This window comes from Cydia splendana, chromosome Z (genome assembly GCF_910591565.1).
Source record: "Cydia splendana chromosome Z, ilCydSple1.2, whole genome shotgun sequence".
NCBI lineage: Eukaryota > Metazoa > Arthropoda > Insecta > Lepidoptera > Tortricidae > Cydia > Cydia splendana.
Genome location: NC_085987.1, coordinates 35,119,344 through 35,141,111, shown reverse-complemented (window position 1 = coordinate 35,141,111; position 21,768 = coordinate 35,119,344). Strand labels below are relative to the sequence as shown.

The following is a 21,768-nucleotide window of genomic DNA, read 5'->3' as shown; positions in this document are numbered from 1 at the left end:
CATGGCCATGAACCGCCGAGCGTACTCAATACGCCGGGCCACCATACAAACCTCAATACAAACCGTTTTTAGCTAAAACGTATGACTTAGCTTATGGGTCTCGAGCCTGGCGCGCACGGTAAATAAATTGCCGCTTGTGAAGCCGGCCAGTTGAACAGCATTATGCAGCATTTTTACTACCCACCTTTTTTTAATGCCTATCAAAAAAAACTAATTATTGCAGTTTGTAGGAGAAATGAACATTTTTACTTTCTACAAGCTTTTAATGTCTGACCAAGCTAAGTTGGTAGCAATTTTGATAGCCCACCCTGTGCAAGTGTTAAGTTAAACGTATAAAGTCGCCAACGAATAAATTGTGACTAAATAATATTTCCCATGTTACTCCAAAATACATCACTAATAGGGGGGATGGGATGAATCACTTCTTGAAGTCTTGTGACAAATACCACATGAAAGATAATACCGCCGCTCGGATGCATTCCATTCGAAGGTTAGCTGGAAGTCGAAGGTTAGCTGGAAGAGATCCCTTACAGGGATAAGTTCGCCTTTGTACCTTTATTTCTGTAAATATTATGTAAACCTGTGTTGTGTACAATAAAGTGATTACTACTACTACTACTACATTCCTTGTTTATTGTCCAAGTGTGTCCGATAAGCTTACACCTGGTCGGTCATTATCTTTGTTTTGGTATACGCCATTATATAAGAACTTAAAATGTATTATAGTACCTACTTACTTTCTGATCTGCCGTAGAAACCACGATGTTTTAAAAATCTTCTAAATATTTGTCACACACTATTTGTAATACATACATATTAATCTTAACATCATTGTTAGTAGGTAATTACAACGATCACCAAATATTATGACATAAAAGTACAGTGGGAGAAAATCCTCGTTGCCTTACCCCTCATACAAAACAAAATATTATTATACTACGGTTTGGTTCCTACAAAATGTTGCTTGCCATCATCCAAACAGTAATCGGTTGTAAAATGGTACAATATCAAACAGCTTCAACATGAAATAAGCTTTAAACCCAGCCAATAAAGTTTATTTTAGCCTGCTACGGAAACATTTGTAGTTTTTACAAGTAGTGCCAGGCCACGGTGACCCATACCTTGAGCCATGTCAATAACTTCTGAAATATATATTTTTTTTTGGTATTTAAAAAAAAATGATTTTTCTGTTTATTTGCATCGCATATGTATCTAGAATTTCAGTATATTTACTATATTGCACTGATAGTAAACCAAACTTGAATATTCTAGACCCTGTTTTCATATACTTAAAAAAATGTGTTTATAATTTTTTATCCTAATATACCTTATAGAAATGGTTGTTAGCTTATATGACACTTACGTTATTACGTCAAATTACGTTTCGTTTATGTTTAAATCAGAATTTATTCAGGACTCACATGTGAGCCACTGGCCCTGCGGAACTGTTAGAGCATGACCCATAAGCTGAGTGGCTGGCCCTGAATGGGTTAACCGGTTTTTATTGTTCTGAACCGGTTAATCTGACAAGAACTTTATGAAAATGTCCTGTTAATAATATCAACCTTCGTGCATTCCGACAAGGTTCACGATCACGCGCCGCACACGATAAGCGTGGCGTTCAAAGCGTTAAAAACTTGAGATGCAACGGATAGTTGTTTGGCCGGATACCGGATGTTCGGCCTCACCATCGGCCGATTATTCGGTATCCGGCTGGCGGAACTATACATACATTATAATTTTTTCGGGTGCGCATTGTGCAGGTTTTGACTAGTTTCGTAGTGAACGTTCGCACGGACTCATTTAGGTTAGGTTCGAAATGAGTGCGTCAGTGCGCGGCCAAGTGAGTGGAATGTTTAAATTGTTTTAAAATAATAAACGCGTACGATTATGACCGTGATTGTTTCTTAAATCCCAGTTGTTTACTCCGAAATCATGCAGTTACTATGGTACCCATTTTTATATCCTGCCGGATAGTACGTCACTATCCGGCCGGATACCGGATAGTAACCGAATATCCGGTAGCGATACACCGGATATTCGGTTATCCTCCGGTATCCGGCCGTTAATTTAACAATCGGCCGGATAGTGGCCTACTATCCGGCCGGATACCGGATAGTAACATTGCTTGATTTCGGAGTAAGTAAACAAAATTGGATGGAATAAGAAACAGTCACGGTCATAATCGTACTCGTTTATTATTTTAAAACAATTTAAACATCCACTTGCACGCGCACTCATTTCGAACCTATAAATCGGCGGTCGGCAACCTGCGGCCCGCGGGCCGCATGCGGCTCGTGAAACTGTCACTTGCGGCCTGCGAGCCTCTCTGGCTATGTAATATTGAGAAACGACAATGTCTGATAAAGTCATAAATATTAACAAAGTGCGGCCCGCGTCAACTTACTCATAGTTAACTACGCTACTAAAACTACGCAAAAAAAGGTTGCCGACCGCTGCTATAAATGATTCCGCGCTAACGTTCACTACGAAACAGGTCAAAACCTGCAGAATGCGCACCTGAAAACCGAAATGTAGGTATAGTTCCGCCGGCCGGATACCGAATATTCGGCCGAAGGTCAAGCCGAATATCCGGTATCCGGCCAAACAACTATCCGTTGCATCTCTAATATCCGGTGCATCTCTATTAAAAACCGGTTTTAAAATAAAGGTTTAACGAACAAAACCATGATAAAACCGAAATTAAAAGATTTTGCCAAAAATTACATTTTTGGTACAAGCTTTTATCGCTAACTGTACTTTTCTTACGACAGACAACTAAATCCGAGACAATTCTAAAAACCCCTAACACAGTTAGGTTGCGCTGTTTCATCACAGAGTTCCTATGGCCACCTCCTGTCTCCATCATCAGATCAGCTCGATGGTACCATAATATTGCATTGTCATGCATGCAAAATTTCAGCTCAATCGAAAACCGTTAAGTGGATCAAATTTTACTTGCAAGATTTGATTACAGACAGACAGACAACGGTCAGGTGAAACTAAATAAAAGCTTGTAAAAAGGATTTGCTCCTCCCGACGTACACGATGACCGATGACGGGTTCTAGTAGGAGATCCCACATATATGGTCGACCTTCATCAATCTGTCTGACGGATGAAACTATGAAAATATGAAAGAAAATATGTTCCAGAACATAAATAAATAGGGTTGCCTAAAGAAATATGGTCAAGGCTATTTTTAATAAATTTTTTAAAATATTTTTTTTTCGGCAAATTTCACCGATTTGTCTGACGAACTAAATAAGTTTCAATGGAAAGTATACAACTTGTACAACATAAATCAACTAGGTTGCCTATCTTTTTCCGGTCACTATTGTGTGGTTGCCGTGTTTAAAGAGGTGATTTTATATCGATAATTGCACTCATCTGTCTGACGCTTGAATTATACATCAAAATTATATTAATTTTATTGCAAATACAATGGCATAGGGTTGCCTGCGAAAATCCGGTCACAAATAAGGGTTGCCAGGCTTTTAATTAAAATAAGAAGGGAAGACTTTTAGCGATAACTCATAAACGGCTTAATTGATCAAGTTTGTTTTAATTTTAATTGATTGAGTTTTTTAAGCACTATATTTATGATTTTTTCTATATTTTTTGGACAGATGGTTCAGAGTTAGAAGGAAAAACCTTTTTTTTTCTTTCCATACGATTATTTCCGAAATGATTTTATCAAGAAATGTTGTTTAAATACCCCTATTTATTATGAATAGCCTATCCAACGACACCCCACACTATAAGGTTGAAACGATAAAAAAATTGTCACACATATTTTGTTTCTTCCAAAGCGATTATTTCCGAAAATGTTCACTTTATCAAGAAATGTTCTGCTAAAACCCCTATTCATTTTAAAAGACCTTTCCAACAACATCCCACACCATAGGGTTGACACGAAAAATAAATCCTCACGTACATTTTGTTTCTTTCGAGGCGATTATTTCCTAAAATATTCACTTTATCAGAAAATGTTTTTCTGAAGAACCCTACTTATTTTAAAACTCATATCAAATGACATCTTACAACATAGGTAACTCAGGTCAAACGAAAAAAAAACAAAAAAAAAATGTATGTGACCATTTTTTTCGCTTCAACCCTAGAGTGTGACATGTCGTTGGATAGGTCTTTTGAAATAAATACGGTTTTTGACAAAACATTTTTTGATAAAGTGAATATTTTAGGAAATAATCGCCTCGAAAGAAACAAAATGTATGTGAGGATTTTCTTTTTCGTGTCAACCCTATATTGTGGGATGTTGTTGGAAAGATCTTTCAAAATGAATAGGGGTTTTAGAAGAACCTTTTTTGGATAAAGTGAATATTTTCGGAAAGAAACAAAATGTGTGTGACAATTTTTGTATCGTTTCAACCTTATAGTGTATGGTGTCGTTGGATAGGCCTTTTAAAATAAATAGGGGTCTTTAAACAACATTTCTTGATAAAGTGAATCATTTCGTAAATAATCGTTTAGAAAGAAAAAAATAGTTTTTTCCTTCTAACTTTTGACCCATCTGTCCAAAAAATATGGAAAAAATCATGAAAATAGTGCGTAATAGTAGGAGATCCCCCATACATCGGACCTTCACCAATCTGTCTGACGGATAAAACTATGAAAATATGAAAGAAAATATGTTCCTGAACATAAAAAAATAGGGTTGCCTAAAGAAATCCGGTCAAGGTCTTTTAAAATAAATAGGGGCCTTAGAATAACATTTTTAGATTAAGTGAATGTTTTCGGAAATAAACGCTTTGAAAGAATCTAAATGTACGTGATATTTTTTGTACCGTTTTAAGCCTACAGTGTGGGGTGTCGTTGGATAGGTCTTCAAAAATAAATAGGGTCTGCAAACAATATTTTTTGATAAAGGTAACCGTTTTGGAAATAAAAATTTAGAAAGAACAAAATACGGGTATTCCTTCTAACTTTTGAACCATTGATCCAAAAAATATGAAAAAAATCATAAAAATAGTGCTTAAAAAACTAATTCAAACAAAATTAAAACAAACTTGATAGGTTAAGCCGTTTATGAGTTATCGGTAAAAGTCTTCCCTTCTTATTTTACTTAAAAGCCTGGCAACCCTTATTTGTGACCGGATTTTCGCAGGCAACCCTATGCCACTGTATTCGCAATAAAATTACCAACATTTTGATGTATAATTCAAGCGTCAGACAGATGAGTGCAATTATCGATAAAAACGCACCTGTTTAAACATGGCAACCACATAATAGTGAACGGAAAAAGATAGGCAACCTAGTTGATTTATGTTGTACAAGTTCTATACTTTCCATTGGAACTTATTTCGTTTGTCAGACAAATCGGTGAAATTTGAAGAAAAATTTTTTTTTTCAAAATTTTATTAAAATAGCCTTGACCGGATTTCTTTAGGCAACCCTATTTTTTTATGTTCAGGAACATATTTTCTTTCATATTTTCATAGTTTCATCCGTCAGACAGATTGGTGAAGGTCGACCATAGAAACGGGATCGTGGGATCTTAGACCATAAAAAACTCGATCAAATAAAATTAAAACATACTTGATCAGTTAAGCCGTTTATGAGTTATCGCTAAAAGTCTTCCCTTCTTATTTTAATTAAAAGCCTGGCAACCCTTATTTGTGACCGGATTTTCGCAGGCAACCCTATACCATTGTATTTGCAATAAAATTACCATCATTTTCATGTATAATTCAAGCGTCAGACAGATGAGTGCAATTATCCATATAAAATCACCTCTTTAAAAACACGGCAACCACATAATAGTGACCGGAAAAAAATAGGCAACCTAGTTGATTTATGTTGTATACTTTCCATTGAAACTTATTTCGTTCGTCAGACAAATCGGTGAAATTTGCCGTAAAAATATTTTTTTTCAAAAATTTATTAAAAAAAGGCTTGACCATATTTCTTTAGGCAACCCTATTTATTTATGTTCTGGAACATATTTTCTTTCATATTTTCATAGTTTCATCCGTCAGACAGATTGGTGAAGGTCGACCATATGTGGGATCTCCTACTATTCCGAGTAGTGTCCGACCGAAACATGTTTGTTTGCCGAAACCGAAGGTTCGGCTTTGGCCCCAGTTTCGGCCGAAACCGAAACCGAACCTTTTGTAGACTTGTGAAAATCGTTGAAAATATGTCACAAAACCGCTTTTTAGAGGAGAGGCCAATTCGTACATAAACCTTATTTACGATTTTCGTAGGACCGAAAAGGTTTATAGGTTTATACCGGGTTGGACTAAAGCAAAGGGGGTGCAGCACTTAGAAAAAAATTCATCAGAGTGATGTTATTATGACATCTATTTTTCATGATGTTATCCTAGAAAATACGCTAAAATAAGCATCAGCAAGCACCATTTATGATTTTAGCGATAAGTTATTCCTACAAAACATGCTTAGTTTAGCGTATTCTCTACGATAACACAATAAAAAATAGATGTTATAATGACCCAACATTCATCGAAATTTTTACTGTACTAGATTTTCAGGTTCCTAACTTTCGGGTCAAATGTCTTGGCCATTTTCGATTTTAGAGAAAAGTTTTTCATACAAAACATGCTTATTTTAGCGTTTTGATTGATTTTTTTCTAAGTCTTTTACGATGCCTATATATTTTGCACATTTGGTCAAAAAAAAATTGTCTTTTCTGTCACCCCCTTTGCTTTAGGCCGACCGAAAACATGCAAAAATTACAAAAAGCAGAGTTGATTATGAACTGCTCTACATTGAGAACTACTGAATGGATTATTCTAAAATACATACCAAGTGACTGTGAATATCCTCTATATAATGTTCAAAAATAATTAGCCAGAAATATTACAAAATAAGAGAAATAGGTACATCACCGACCGATACGACCTTCAAACCTTCAAGAAAAGAGCGTACTCCCATCTTAAAGGCCGGCAACGCGCTTGCAACCCTTCTGGTGTTGCGGGTGTCCATGGGCGGCGGTAATCGCTTACCATCAGGTGATCCGTCTGCTCGTTTGCCTCCTATTTCATAAAATAAATAAATAAATATCAATTTGAATAACAGTATAATTTACTGTTATGGGAAACTTCTAAAATACCTTTTTTTTCACTGAAAACATACCATGTGAGGTATTAAATGAAAGCGATTTATGAGTAACTTACAATAAATATAACATACAATACCATTTCCACTATTTGGGCGTTTAAATATATGTATTTGTAATCAGCTGACAAAGCCCTTTCTTATGTATGTTTTCAGTAAAAAAAAAAATAGTATTTAGTAGTCTACTGTAATAGAAATTTATACTGTTATTCTACTTGATGTACTTTTCTTATTTTTGGATATATTTGGTTAATTATTTTTAGACATATTACCGAGAATATTCACAGTCATTTTATATACAATTTGGACTAATCCATTCAGCCATTTTCAATTTATAGCAGTTCAAATTCAACTATTGGTTGTAAAATTTTTGAAAGGTTTCTAATAATTTGTTAGACCAAGTGGTGAAAGTGTTAGACTATGTTATATATTTGTAACCTACTCAATAAGCCCTTTCATTTGGTACCCTACATGGTATGTTTAAAAGAAAAAAGTTTACAACTTTGTACTGCTGACTATATGACGTCATATAAACTAATTCCACCACTGTATTAAGCGATAACATGCATTTTGATAATCAGTAGACCATGCTGATTCCAACAATACCACTTGTCGGCAGTGGCGTAGCTAGCACGGGTGGCACCCGGGGCGGAAATTGTGGGTGTCACCCCAAAATTCTATCAAAATTTTAAAATATAATTATTTAAAAAGGTAATAGTAATTTATGTTTAATATTTCATAGCTCACAATTTTACTCCATCGCTTTCATTTTAGATTCCATGAACTCTCAATAGTCCCAAAGGTCCGAGTCATCATTGTCCCGTGAAAGATATAAAAGGTACAAATAATGTATGTTAAAAGAATTAAAAACTTTTTTTGCCAAGTGCGAGATTTGGAAGAGATTCTGTAAAATCCCATTTCGCAATGAATTTCAAATAGTCCAGAGTGATCCAGACCAGAGTCACCCAATTAGAAACAGTGACATAGTTTCTCAATTACAGAAATAATCACATAATAAAAAAAAAACCTTTCTGAATAAACAAACCTACGAGGCGCCAACATATTATTGTTACCTATATACCAGGTGCCCACGAGGAACCCGAGAGATTTTAACCACGCATTTCTGAGGCCAAAATAAGGCAAAAATTTCAAAAAATACTTAAAGAATTTACGTCAATTGCGCAAAAAAAAAAATGTTTTTCGATTTTTCGTACGTATTTGTACATAAAATGTAAATGCTATAATTTTTTAAACTGTCACCCAAAAATATTTTTTAATTTATTTGTCAATTACAGAAATAATCACATAATTTAAGAAAAAAACCTTTACAATGATCCTGAATTAAAATAAAAACATACGAGGCGCCAACATATTATTATTGTTGCATACCAGGTGCCCACGTGGAAGCCGAGATATTTTAACCACGCATTTCCGAGGCCAAAGAAAGATAAAATATGAAAAAAGTTTACGTCAATTTAAAAAATAAAATATAAATGCTATTTGTAAAACTATCACTCAGAAAGAATTTTAACTTTTTTTGTAAAGCCTAGTTTGTATACTTGTCACTTTTTAACATTCTATTACTAAGGATATTTGGACTAGGTCCCACAGTAGCAACATCGTCATCAAAAAAACATTTTGCACTAAGTAACAATAAAAATATGTTTTTTTTTAGCTGGCTGGTGGTACTGGACTCTGAAACTAGGTGAATTCCAAAACAGTTTATAGGACACTTTAGTCTTTCAATATGATCAGAATATGCTGTCAAAATCTCTCAGGTTCCTCGTGGGCATGTTGTTACATTCTGTCTGCCACAGTTTTACTTCTATTTTTTATAGATGGCACTACTGATGTTCACGGTCGGGTGTCACCCCTAAATGGCCGCCCCCGCCGCCCCCCCCCCTAGCTACGCCACTGCTTGTCTATATAAACCTTTTTAGTCCTACGAAAGTTGCTATTCTTCAACTTGGCCACCCCACTAGTTATACACATTAAGGGTCGGTTGCACCAAACTGTTCGTATCGTTAAAGAGTTCGCAAAATTTTGATGTATGGAAAGTTTCATAGTGGCGCGCCGGGGCGCGCCGGCTGACGTTGATCAGTCTGTCAAATGTGGTTGGTGCAACTGGCCCTAAGACTGCGTTCCCCATCCAGTGGCGCCTTAATGAGGGGAATTGTGTTTTATAATAAACCAATTAATTTATGTATATATAAATGAGTACCTATGTTAATATTGTTGTCCTACTTGTTCCCCAACTTTTGATCGTTGTCACATGTTTAGTTTCATAGTACGAAGTACCATTTCGTAAGTTTCGGCCCGGCCGAAAGGTTTGGCCGAAACCGAAACTACAGCCGAAACATGTTTTTTTTGGCCGAAACTGGCCGAAACCGAACCTTCGGTCGGACACTAGTTCCGAGCCTTGGTTGGTACAGTCACCTGCAATATGTTACTCTTCGATGGCCGCAAAAATAAAATATGTGACACGCTCTTATGGCTCTAGAAATAAGATCGTGTCAGATATTTTTGCGGCCTTCGTTGTATAACATATTATTGCAGGTGACTGTAGGTACATATCATTGACGTCGACCTATTTGAACAATTTCACATTGATACCCAATTACAAAGAAGTTGAAATCGGCTTGCAATATTTTATTACTTATTTAAGTAGTTCATTTGAGTCGCTTAACTTATCAAACTCGGGTAAATCTGTCATCTGTCAGATTATGCGATTTAGGTATTAAGAAAAGGTAATAGGGTAGATATTTGCTGAGAGGGTCGAGTGGATTTACCCGAGTTTGAAGAGCGACACATTTGTAAGCTGCGAGTCGCTTAAAACAAGCATGTAACAATAAAAGTGAAAATTTAATTGGATGTTTTTGAAAAAGTTTTATTTAATTTTTACACAAGATTTTAATATAATACCTTATTTAATTTACTAAATGAGTCCTTAAACTACTTTCTTGAAATTTTATCATTAAATTAAAGTTTAATCTTATCTAACAAAAGTAGATGTATAAGTAAAATGCTATTAAAACATTAATATGTAGTAAACAAAAGAATATAGAGATATATTTACACAACAACCTACGTAAGTAGCATAACGTAAAATTTAAATTATCATAATAACAAGAGTTTTTATGTGACCTGTAAATTAAAGCTAACAGCTAAAGCGTCGCGTCAATCAATACTACATGGATACATTCTGCAATTACGGTCAGCAAGGGTAATCTCAACGAAATGTGATCACTTGGTCAAACTATAAGAGTGCTAAACTAGCTAAATAAATATGCTTACAAAGAAACTATGTATTTAACTAACATTTATACTGGTAAATTGTAGACTTCAACATTTTTTTGTTCATATAATTTTTATGTTTGTATGACTAAGTGGACACATAGTACGGAATAATAAAAGTTATATCCTTAAAGTTAACAATCACTATAGCTCGTCATAATATAAAGTAAACTCGTTAACCGGAATTAACTGTTAGTCGAATCATCATTAATCATTATATCACTAAAGTAAAAGTAATTTACACATTAAATTGTCATGAAGTGTTCATTCTACATTGCATTTAATACATAGTTATAAATAATGTGAATCTTATAAATAATCTTCACAAAATGCTATTGGATCTACAAACAACATAAATTATTAAATCAATACTAATTCTATAACAATTGTCACATTAATTATAAGTATATTTAGGTTGTACAGTAGTACATGTTACATGCACACAAGTCGTTTGTTTGATGCGATGAGATGAATATGTATTTGCTAGCCTAGAGCCAGGAAGGGCGGTTGATGGTGTCATAAGGCTGGCGCACGCCGAGCGCGGCGGGGTACCCGGGCGGGTACAGCCCCATGATCTGCGACACGCCTGACTGTCGCAGCAGCTCCTCCTGATGGCGCTGGAAGTACTGCTGGTACAGCGGTGCCGAGCTATCCGCACCCACAAATCCGTATCCACTCCGTACTTGCCCATGTCCAATGAAAGGGAACGATCCACTGTTGTGAGTCGAGTTCTGATGAGCAGGCTTTACAAGCTTTTCAGCACTCGCCTCAACATTATTTCGCTGTTGATGTGCCACTGCCGCCATGTAATTTGCTGCCATTAACTGATTCGTACTGTTGCGGAACTCTTCAATCGAAAATCCAGTGCCGTCTCCATATAGACTGCCACCCAAGGCCATGCTTGGCGTAGTACCGAAATTGAATGCGCTTCCTGGAACCATGCTAGTTTTAACAGAGGACAAAACATCAGTAGCGCAAGGAGTGTGGTAACTCTGACTTGCAATCTGCCCTGGTTTGGTTTCAGAAGTTCGCTTTCGTTTTGTCCTACTCTTAGAATCGGCTTGTGCCGAAGGGTTAGTGGTAGGTGTTTTATAAATACCGGAATCTTTGCTCATTGAAGGTTGAGAGTATATACTAACAGATGTGCTTACTGGCTGAGAATCCGAAGGCATACTTTTGTTAAACATTTGCGCCATTTGAAATGTTTTTTCATGGTATAGTGACGGGTTGCTAGCGGCAAAACTGGATAGATATCGTTCATCGTTAGTGTACCGCTCAAGCATTTGAGGGATATTAGGTAGATTTCGCAGACTATCAAGAGGCAGTGACGAATGTGTGTTATAAGGAGTTTTATATGCCATCGAACTGACAATTGGTTGATTCTGCATAGTTTTATCAGGTTTTGGTGTTTTCCCGGTAGTGTCACTTTTAGCAATCATATCACTTTCAGTCATAGTAGAAGTAATAGTCATGTGATCATTTTTAAGAATACCTCGAGGATTGGGTATTCTTAGTTCAGATGGAAGATTTTGATGCAACTCCTGGGTTCTCTGTAGAGCGGTTCTAGACATGCTGTAGTTGTGGTACTGCTGGTGTTGCACATTTTTGTTATAATTAGTTGATGTGGGGCTGGTAGTGCTTATATTATTTTTCAGTTTGTCAGTGTTACTGGTACTGTAATTTGTAGAGTAATCTGAGGGCAGAACGTCTTGTTTTCGTATTTGATTCGTCAGTTTCCAATTGCCATAGTCAATAGCCGTTGTAGTGGACGACGCGTTATTACAAGCGTACAGTTTTTTGTTAGCGAGTTCAATATCATTCAATGAAAAGTTACTGACGGGTTGGCTCCCAGAAATGCCATCATATTGATTGTGATGTGCGTGGGCAATGTTATGATTGATATTCATTTCAGAATGGGAGTGGGCAGGAATTATGTTAGTTGGGGTCAATGGGGGAGCATTTGATTTTGACAATGACTTTTGGAATTGTTGATTTAAGCCGAGATTCATCGCAATTTTATCCACGTCATAGGTTTTAGCTTGAACGTTCACAGCAGGTTTTGAGACATCCTTGTTCACGGCATAATCGATTTCAATAGGTTCTACAATATTTTTCTTTTCATCTGGATTCATGTTGTAGCCCATATTAACCATGTCAATGTTATCCTTCTTAATCATACCTATTGGCTGGTTCAAGTCTGGATTTACCATATTCTTCTTGTTATCGAGAGAATGTTCATTATTTATAAATGTTGTAGTGTCCTTATTTTCAACTGTATGGCGTTCCGCAAAATCTACCACGTTCTTTTCACGTAAGCTATTTTGATTGGCCAATTCCGATTTTTCACTAAGGACAGCTGCTATTTTATCAACTGACACAGACGGTAGAGCAGTAGACGTTTTTTTCTGATATTCGTTTTTCATTGGTGGTGAAGTATTATCTTTTGTTTCCGTCGCAGTTTTAAGTGATAACGTAGGTAATTCTGGTTCATTGTACATTCGTTTCTTAACAGGAAACAGAGAGGTTTTATGGTCTGATAAAGGCTGTGTTGAATTAACAAGAGTTGAATTAGAGCCGGATGGCTGCGGCGACAGCTGTGGTTGAGAATACTTCGATGGTTGTGTTGCTGGATATGGAGAGTGTGAAGGAGAAAATGGTCCACTGTATGTATTCTGTTGGTAGCTATCCGGACCAAGGGCTGTGTAGTCATCGTGAATGCGCGCTGGTTTACTCACGACTGGAGCCTTTGAAGTATCATAATAAGGTGGTGGATTCTGAGTATATGTTGGAAGTGGGCTCTTGTTGTGGTCTAGGAAGTAATTCGGAGTGGAGGATCCCAATCCACTGTTTGAAGCATATACGTGTTGCGAATAAGGAGAATATGGCGACTGTGGAGCCTCGCGTGGACTGCAACTTTTTTCTGGACTGCTTTTGATGGAAGTTGTATCTTGGTAAAACCCTGCTCTCACGGTTCCATTAATTATAGGATATGTAATTTTCTGGAAGTCGTCTGTCCGAGGTGATGCTGGTGATCTCAGCAGAGGTGAATTATGAGACATCTGGTGTCTTGGAGAGTCCAGATCTTGGCTGAAAGAGGACCGTTCTGAAACGGAGCTGCCTGTACTTGTTCTACGCTGTCTAGGCGTCGCACTTACACTTGGTAATGGACTGTCACCTCCATCAGGATTTGGAGTTTCTGGGTCAATTGGAGAATCATACTTGGTTGTGTTTTTAGGACTGGAAACTTTAATATCATTGTTTGTATTGTCAATTGTTACTTTTTCATCACATTCAATTTCTTCTGGTTTCTTTTTTGGAGCAGTTACTGTAGAGGTAGTATTTTTAGGTGTTCCAAAAGCTTTGAACCAAGCACTGAGATTTGGCGTAGCCTTTTCTTGGCTTGGTTTTGGCGTTGGCGATGGCTCAGTTTCAACCTCCACATCTTTTTTATTAGTTTGAACTGGAACATCTTCTGCTTTATGTTTCTGGATAACTTCCTCGGTGTTGTTATCTTTTTCACTTTTTGGGGACTGAGATGGATTATTGTCAAGAAGTTTATTATCTTCAGTCTTGCTGAAATTGTGGTCTTTACCAAGAGAAAATTCCACAGTGTGCAATACTGAACCAAGGCTAAGCTTGGGGCTAGACTCTTCGTTTTTACTAGTCTCTCGAGTTTTGCTAGGGCCGAGGGGAGTGGATTCCTCTACTTTCTCAACACTCTTGCTAGCCAGGTTAGTAAGCAAGTTTCCCTTGCTTTTACCTGGTTGTAGTCTATCTATGGTTCTTTGAATTTCTCTCCTTCTGATTAATTTCGGTTCACGGGAGGATAGCCGTTTGCGCGATAAATCTTTTCTCAGAGTTGTTGTTTTCTCTATTTGTCCAAACTCGTCATCATGTCGACTGTTGTCATGTTCTTCGGTGGAAATGGTATGTGCCGGGCTATCAGAGGGCGAGCTATGCACAGATCCTTTAGGAGCGTCATCAAGCCACTTGCTGATATCTTTAACAGCTTGCTCCAAGGCTTCAGATGCAGATTCATTTTTAGCGGTATTTTTCTTTTGTCCTCTTTTGTTTCCCCCTTTACTTTTATGACTATCATTACGATCGTCATCAGAGAAATCTAAATCATCATGGTCTTTATTACTGACATTTTTCTCTGAATTACTGTTGTTAGAAAATAAACTATTAAACAGAGAGCTATCTTTGTATTTTTCACTTTTAGCCTTGAGTTTCTCTATAGTTTCCCTCAATTTCTGATTCTTTTCTTTTTCCGGGATGTGGAGATTTTGCTTTTGCTTATCAACGGTTTTTTGACTGTAATCGAAGAGTGATTCCCATGCGTCTTTAGCCGCGTGGCGTCTTCTTTCCTTGATCTTGTCGTACTTGTCCTTGACGAAGTCGGGATCGTTGAGCTGGTCGGAGGGCTCTTGATGGTCGGCCTCGGAAGGCGAAGGAGTCGGCGTGTGGATGGAGGGCAAAGGGCTCGCGCTTCTACTCCTATTTGAACTTTCTAATGAATCTTGGGATTCACTTCTTTTCAGCACCTCAACAGGCTCCGTCTCATGGTGCTTACTTTTCTTTTTCTTTTGCTTGGACTTTTTGCCTTCTTTGTTTTTATTTTTACCATGCTTCTGCTTCTTACTGTGTTTACTTTTAGGTTCTTTATCCTCACTGTGTTCAGATTTGTGAGAATCTTTTTTGTGATTTTTGGAATGTTTACCATGTCTGTGATGTCCTTTGCGTTTTTTCTTCTCTTTATTTTGTTTCGATTTTTTAGCTTCGGCATCAGGTGTATCATTAACATCATCTTCGGTTGTTTTTAGTTTCACCTCTTCCAAAGGTTGATCTGAAGAACTGGATTTAGGATCACCTGAAACCAATAAAATATGATATGGTGCATAGTTGTCACTAAATTGCCACATTAAATTTAGAGCCACCATCATGTAAAAAAAAAAAAAAAATACTAACCGGAATCAGAATGAGATTTTCGTTTTTTCCTCTTATTTCGGCTTGGAGATTCACTTGATTTAAGCTTATGCTTTCTAGACGGAGTAGGTAATTGATACTCAACAGCAATTTCTTCATCTGAGGATGATAGTCGATGCATATATTTCTCAGTCAATCTGTCAAAAGCTGCCTGAAGGCTGTCTACCATCATTGTATATTCTGGAATATGGACAATGGACTATGTAATTATATTCTATAACAAAAACACAATAATTTATTAATTTACACAGCTAAATGTGTGTAAAAGAAGTTTTACGTGTAAATATTACCTAGTTTAAAATGACAGCTGACTTCTCTACCAAAACAAATACCTTATTTATAAATTTTATAATATGTATTGGGGAAAAGCGACTATTACTACAAAATAGGCATAGACTGTTAGGTAGAAAATATCTTTTTTTAAGCCATGCAATGTTTAGCATGGTATAGAACAGGGGTCTCCATACTTTTTGACCCCAGGGGCCGCAGCTCCCTTTTCGCGAGCCGGTATTTTTTTAATGTAGGAGGCAAACGAGCAGTAGAATGGCTGATGTTAAGCAATAACCGTTGCCCTTGCAACATTGCGGCATTTAAGATGGGAGTATGATGGTCCTTTCTTGAAGTATCGTATCGGTCAGAAATACCGCAGAATAGATATATGTATTGTGTGAAAATTGAGAGTTCACGGGTCAAATTTACCGGCTCGCGGGCCGGATCCGGCCCGGGGCCGTAGTTTGGAGATCACTGGTATAGAATCTTGAAGGTGTTTGGGCATTTTCATTTAACTTGTACTTTAAAGCGCGACTTAAGTCTTGTTTCTGTAACGTCTAACCGTTACATTCCTGAGAAAATGTATGGGATTTGACATTGACCGTCAGTTTTGTAACGATTGCTAACCGGCCGTTAAAGGTGCACAGTTAAGTAAAAATGCCCGTTTACGATCATAAAACCGTACATTACCATTGTCTTGGCCGTTATATAGACGACAATTGTTGACGATGAGCTTGAAGTCGGCTTTGAACATCGCGAAATCCGTGTAATAACCACTGTCTAACCGCTCCTCCATTTTGCGTAAATCCATGGGACGTCTAATGACCGCGTAGTAATTCGGGGCATATTCCTCTTCCACTGGATCCATAAACGGCCACGCGTCGTCGTGTGCGGTGAGCTGCTCGAGCACCTTGTACATGTCGGTTTGAATGTCTTCCTCTGTTTGCGTAAAACTAAAAAAATAACAAAACAATGTCAAAAATGTTCATGTGCAGAATGTGCACTTATTAATATCAATCATTAGATAAATAAAATTACATTTGTGATGTTTTAAGTTTCTTCCTAGTACTATTAACTGGTTCGTCATTTTCTGGTATAAGGATCTGACCCGTAGCGCAAGCCAGCGAGTTATTGGTCTTTCTGCCGGTTTTTACAGGAGGCTCTGGGGGTGGTTCGCCTTTGTGTGTGGCAGAGGAGTTTTTTGACCGCTTATCATGGCTTTTCGATCGTTTGGAGACTTTTTGTGGCATTTTGTCTTTTCCACTTTCAGAACTGTCGGAGTCTGATGAATCTGACTTCGACCTGTAATATATAATGAATGTTAGTATGTTATCAGTTATCACGTCTGAAAAATGTATTTAATGTACCATTAACACAAAGTAACAAACAAATATACCTTAGTAAGTTTCGCCTTTTTGCCCTGTTTTCTCGCGCCAAATCAGGTGTTTCTTTGCTTTCCTCCTCGTCCTTGCTGTCCTGTGCGCTTTGCTTTCCCTCTTCCTCTTTTTGTTTAATTTTTTGAAGCACACGACTCGATGTACGTCGTGGCGCTAGTTCTAGCAACCTTTAATTAATAGTTACATAGGTTAACAAACTGTCCTGCAGATTTTTTTTATTTGTTTAATAATATACGCGTATATTACAAGATTTACAAGTCGACATCGTATTGATCAATGTGTATTACAATACATGGTGTTCACGAGGAATGCGAAAGATTTTAACCACGCATTTCTGAGGTCAAAAGAAGGAAAAAATGTAATATGAGTATAGGCCAATTTTGCCAAAAAAAAATAATTTTTTGTTTATTTTTTTTTTCAATTTATTGAATGTATTAGTACATAAAAAGTAAATGTTATTGGTAAACATGTCACTTAAAATGGATTTTTACTTTTTTTTTTGTAAAACTTAGTTATTGCAAAGTGTTACTTGTCACTTTTGGACATCTATCAATAAGGATATTTAGACTACGTCCCATAGTAGCAACATCGCCATCAAAAAGGCGTTTTGCACTATGTAACAACAAAAACTTGATTTTTTTTCAATTGGCATTAACTCTGAAACTAGGCGAATTTCAAAAAAGTTTATAGGACATTTTTGTCTCTAAATATGATCAGGAATACGCTGTTAAAATTATTCGGTTTACTCATGTTACACCGTGTATACACTTTATTGAATTAAATTAAAGCCTTTAAGTAATAGCACTTCTATTGGAACAAAAAAAAAATCATCCGAATTTATTACACAACTACTAAAATTAAATTTAGCCAAATAAATATAAATATTTATACTAAAGTATGGGATAGAGGAGATCGCCTCTCTATATATCCTCATCCCAATCTCTATCTCTGCCCAAGTTATGAATAAAAAGCCTGGATAGGTTGAGGCTACACTGAAACTTCTTTTTTTTTTTACTTATAACGTCAACCAAAGGAAAATCAACTCTATCTTCCAAATAATTTGGTTTAAATTTCAATGGCTTAAACTGAGTATGGTGGCAGGACGAGTTCCATATTGATAATATCCAGATTCTGGAGAGGAAAATGGGGACTACGTTTGTCTGGAGGAGCGGTCACATGCGTGCGAAGCGCGGCGTGCGCCAGCCTTATGACACCCCTTCGTCCCCTTTCGTCTTAATCAACACTCGCTTAGTAGGGCCTAGCATCTCTACAAAGGCATGGCAAACTACAGACTTAGACTAAATTACAAACATGGCATTAGCGTGAAAGTAAGTGCTCGTGGTCGTCATGCAGGCGCTCGAATGGTTTGTGTACTTTCATCACGTGAGACTACTTTTCCCCCAAATAAAACGCCTGGCATTGTTATATTTGAATTAAATACATAATTAGCTATTACATCACACTAAACTCAGAGCTCTATAAATTGCACACCTTCAATTGATTTTACAACCCCTTTGTTGACCATCCACTCTCACACCCACCGCTGAACAGTTATATAGGGAACTGGTTATATAGGGAAATATAGTAAATATTCCTGGGTACATTCAGAATTTACGTTTGACGGTTATAGTTCTTCAGTTTGATACGGTATCCTTTGAATTGAAATGCATTAACACATTGAAACCAAATATTGTTTTGAGCGGAGAATATGACTGTGTACACGACTGGGAAAATACCCGACTGGGGAAAATAGGTCACGGCACATTAGTAGACCTATACACACAATAATATCATTTCGCAGAAGCAATAATAAATTTAAAAAAACTAAACTTTGCCAGGGCACAGCGTAAGTCAACACATTCCTCATAAAGTGAGGGGTAGAACATGCAGTGTCTGCACATAATTCTAGGACTAGTTAAAATTATTAATAAGGGTTGTTGTAATTAGACCTGATAACAATCATATTTTAAATACCATTTACCAGGGGCCACCCACCAAACCAGCCAAAAAACTACCTAATTGTTTTATATCTATATTTTGATTTTCTTTGCTGGCAAAATATTGCATAGGTGCTGAGGGGGTTAGGGCCAATCTGTGGATTGTTTACCTTATCTTGGGGAACTTCACGTATCCATCATCAGGTTATATTAGTTGGTAAGGTAACATCAATATTATAGATAGAAACCAATCCAAAAAAGCTCTGTAAAGGATTTTACCCAGATTGATATTTAAAAAGCTGCTAAATGCCTATGTATAATTGACTCGTCCATATAAATCTCATTCTAACTCCTAGGGGCAGTTGTTGCACATTTTAATATGACTTTGTTTACTCTATGGTCTGTATGTCAGCTAGTGGGTGGCGTGTAGTTATTAGTAGTAAGAAGAGCTAATCAGATCTTATCCATACTACAAAAAAATAAATATAATTTGTTATATAAGATAAAATGCATAGATGTTACCTTTTACGTTGCAAGCGCTCCTTCTCCTGGAAAAGACGTGGTATCTCTGGCAGAAAGTTTTGTGAGAGAGATCTATACAGTTCCTTCTCAACTTTACTAGTGGCTCGGCTAAATTTCTCTGTCAAGTGGGTCCAATCGTCTTCGGTGAAACACACCACTTGCCACACCCTTTCAGTGTCCTCGTCGTCCAGCCAGTCATCCCCGTAAAACCAACCACGTTTCTTGCTCTCCTTTCCTTTTTTCTTTTTGTTTTTGCCTTTTTGTTTCTTTATTGTATCCTCTCTATACAATCTTGTGCCATAAAAGTACCAGTAGGCCGAGTCATTGTTGTCATATCTGAAAAGTTAATGTGTCCATTATAGTAGCAACATAGATAGCAGTCTATTGAATTGACAAATTAGCATGTAGGTACCTAATTACTTACCCTAGTGGTTCCACTCGTAGACTCTCAGCTTCAAGGTTTTTAAACAAATCAAAAACATCTTCAGCATCCAAACGAAAGTCGCACAAAGCGTATAAGATTTCAACTTTAGTGCGGAGGGGAAGAAATTGGAAGTCAATATCAGTGTTAAATGGATTGTATCTTCCCGTTTCTTGACATTTTCTTCTAAATAGACGTCTCAAATACATCTGAAACAAAGTAAACAATAACAAAACATTTCTTTTCACATACGAATTCTATCGCATATTATAGTTAATGATACCTGATAGTTGAAGGCAGAGATGTCATTGTTGCCCAGACATCCATTTAGAAGACGCACGATCAGCTCGGTCAGGAGGGAACTAGCCGATTCTTCCGTTCCATCTGTCAGAAGAGCCTCTTCAAGTTCCTTGCAAACATACATACCGCGTTATTATGGTGATAGTTATTAATGATAAGAAGATTATATACAAAAGAAAGCGAGCAATACTCACTTCAATGTCAAAATCCAGAAGATTGAACGCAGTCCTGAATAAGGAACAAAAGTACGCGATACTGGGCACTTCCCACCATGACTGAATATCTAGAAACCGTGAGAAATTCATTCAGACATCACTTTTAGGGATACTTTTCTGGAGAAAAACACGCAATTGATCTTCGTGCTCACTAAAACCCACCTAAAATACCTATAAAAGATGGAAACATAACCTAAAAAACGTACGCTTTAACAGTTAGAGATTCCCTAACTAAGTCAAAACCATGTTTTTCGATCAGAAAAAGGATTTTTAACAAATTTTACTATCTGAAAGTAAATTATTCTTCTTGAATATAGTAAAGATACGAATATGCGTTGTGTATCGCAGGACAAACGCCATAACAGTTTACATTGAACACCACCATTCACAAAACCATAAACGAGTATTGAAAATCTAGCAAGTTCTGATGTATTGTATTGTAGTTTTTTTATTTACCTTCTAATTTGGGCTTTTGTTTATCCATTTAACTATTCTAATTGAGAAGATACAATTAAGAGAAGTAAAACGATCACTATAAACGGAAGTCTCTACGCTTAGTTTATTTTTTTATATGCATCACTGACCACAGAGGCATTGAATGTTGATCACAGACAAGTATGAATGGTTTGGCAGGTAAGCGGGGTTTACATTCCTCCAGAGTGGATTTTTAGCAAAGAATATAAAGCCCCCTCCTCACTCGTGCGCGAATCGCGGCGCGAAGCCACGAATGCGAGTGTGGCGTCGATTTTCGCAGACAGCGAAATCGACTCCACACTCGCGTTCGCGGCTTCGCCCGCGATTCACGCGCATAGTCTGGAGGGGGCTTAATACTCACAGTACCTATGTATAAGAGGGGTGCGAAACTCAAAGAGTAGTATAATATGTTACCGGTTGAAGACGTCATACAACGAAAACTTTAAATTAATGCCATGTTGTGGGGGCGTGGCCAAGTTAAACGATAATCGGAACAAACGTTTTATAATGTATAAAGGCCTTAAATGTAAACCGCACTTTATCACATTTTTTTTTTATACTGGCTATTCCTCCCTAGAGCTGTCCTTGTCTAATTGTCTTGTCTATTTTCTGTCACCCATCACCCTATTCACCCTATTTAACTCGTTTCATTTTATAATTAGACCGACAGATATTAATTAAGCTATTGGATATTATATTAATGTTATTTTTTTATGTGTGGCAGCGGTAAATACATTTTTCTATAAGTGAACGATGTACTTGTTGATTTATAGTCAGGACTTTTTTTCAGTACGTAAATAATTTCAGGAAGAGTGTTTTCATTATCTTTCCGTGGATATGCATTTAGTCCGAGTAGTTT

At 36.9% G+C, this 21,768-nt stretch overlaps 1 protein-coding gene across 2 annotated transcripts; it reads right to left on the bottom strand.

Moving 5' to 3' along the window:
- Nucleotides 1-9,954: 9,954 nt before the first annotated feature.
- LOC134803917 (uncharacterized) lies at nt 9,955-20,934 on the bottom strand. 2 transcript variants are annotated; one of them, XM_063776730.1, is made up of 10 exons: nt 20,892-20,934; nt 20,415-20,503; nt 20,204-20,329; nt 19,924-20,129; nt 19,500-19,835; nt 17,040-17,207; nt 16,682-16,945; nt 16,334-16,596; nt 15,356-15,553; nt 9,955-15,257 (listed from the first exon to the last, which is right to left on the bottom strand). In XM_063776730.1, the coding sequence occupies exons 1-10, from the start codon at nt 20,917-20,919 to the stop codon at nt 10,876-10,878; spliced, it is 6,060 nt and encodes a 2,019-aa protein (XP_063632800.1). In that variant the 5' UTR covers nt 20,920-20,934; the 3' UTR covers nt 9,955-10,875. The 2 variants fall into 2 exon arrangements, with proteins under 2 accessions (XP_063632800.1, XP_063632799.1); XM_063776729.1 differs by lacking the exon at nt 20,892-20,934 and adding an exon at nt 20,598-20,799.
- Nucleotides 20,935-21,768: the final 834 nt, after the last annotated feature.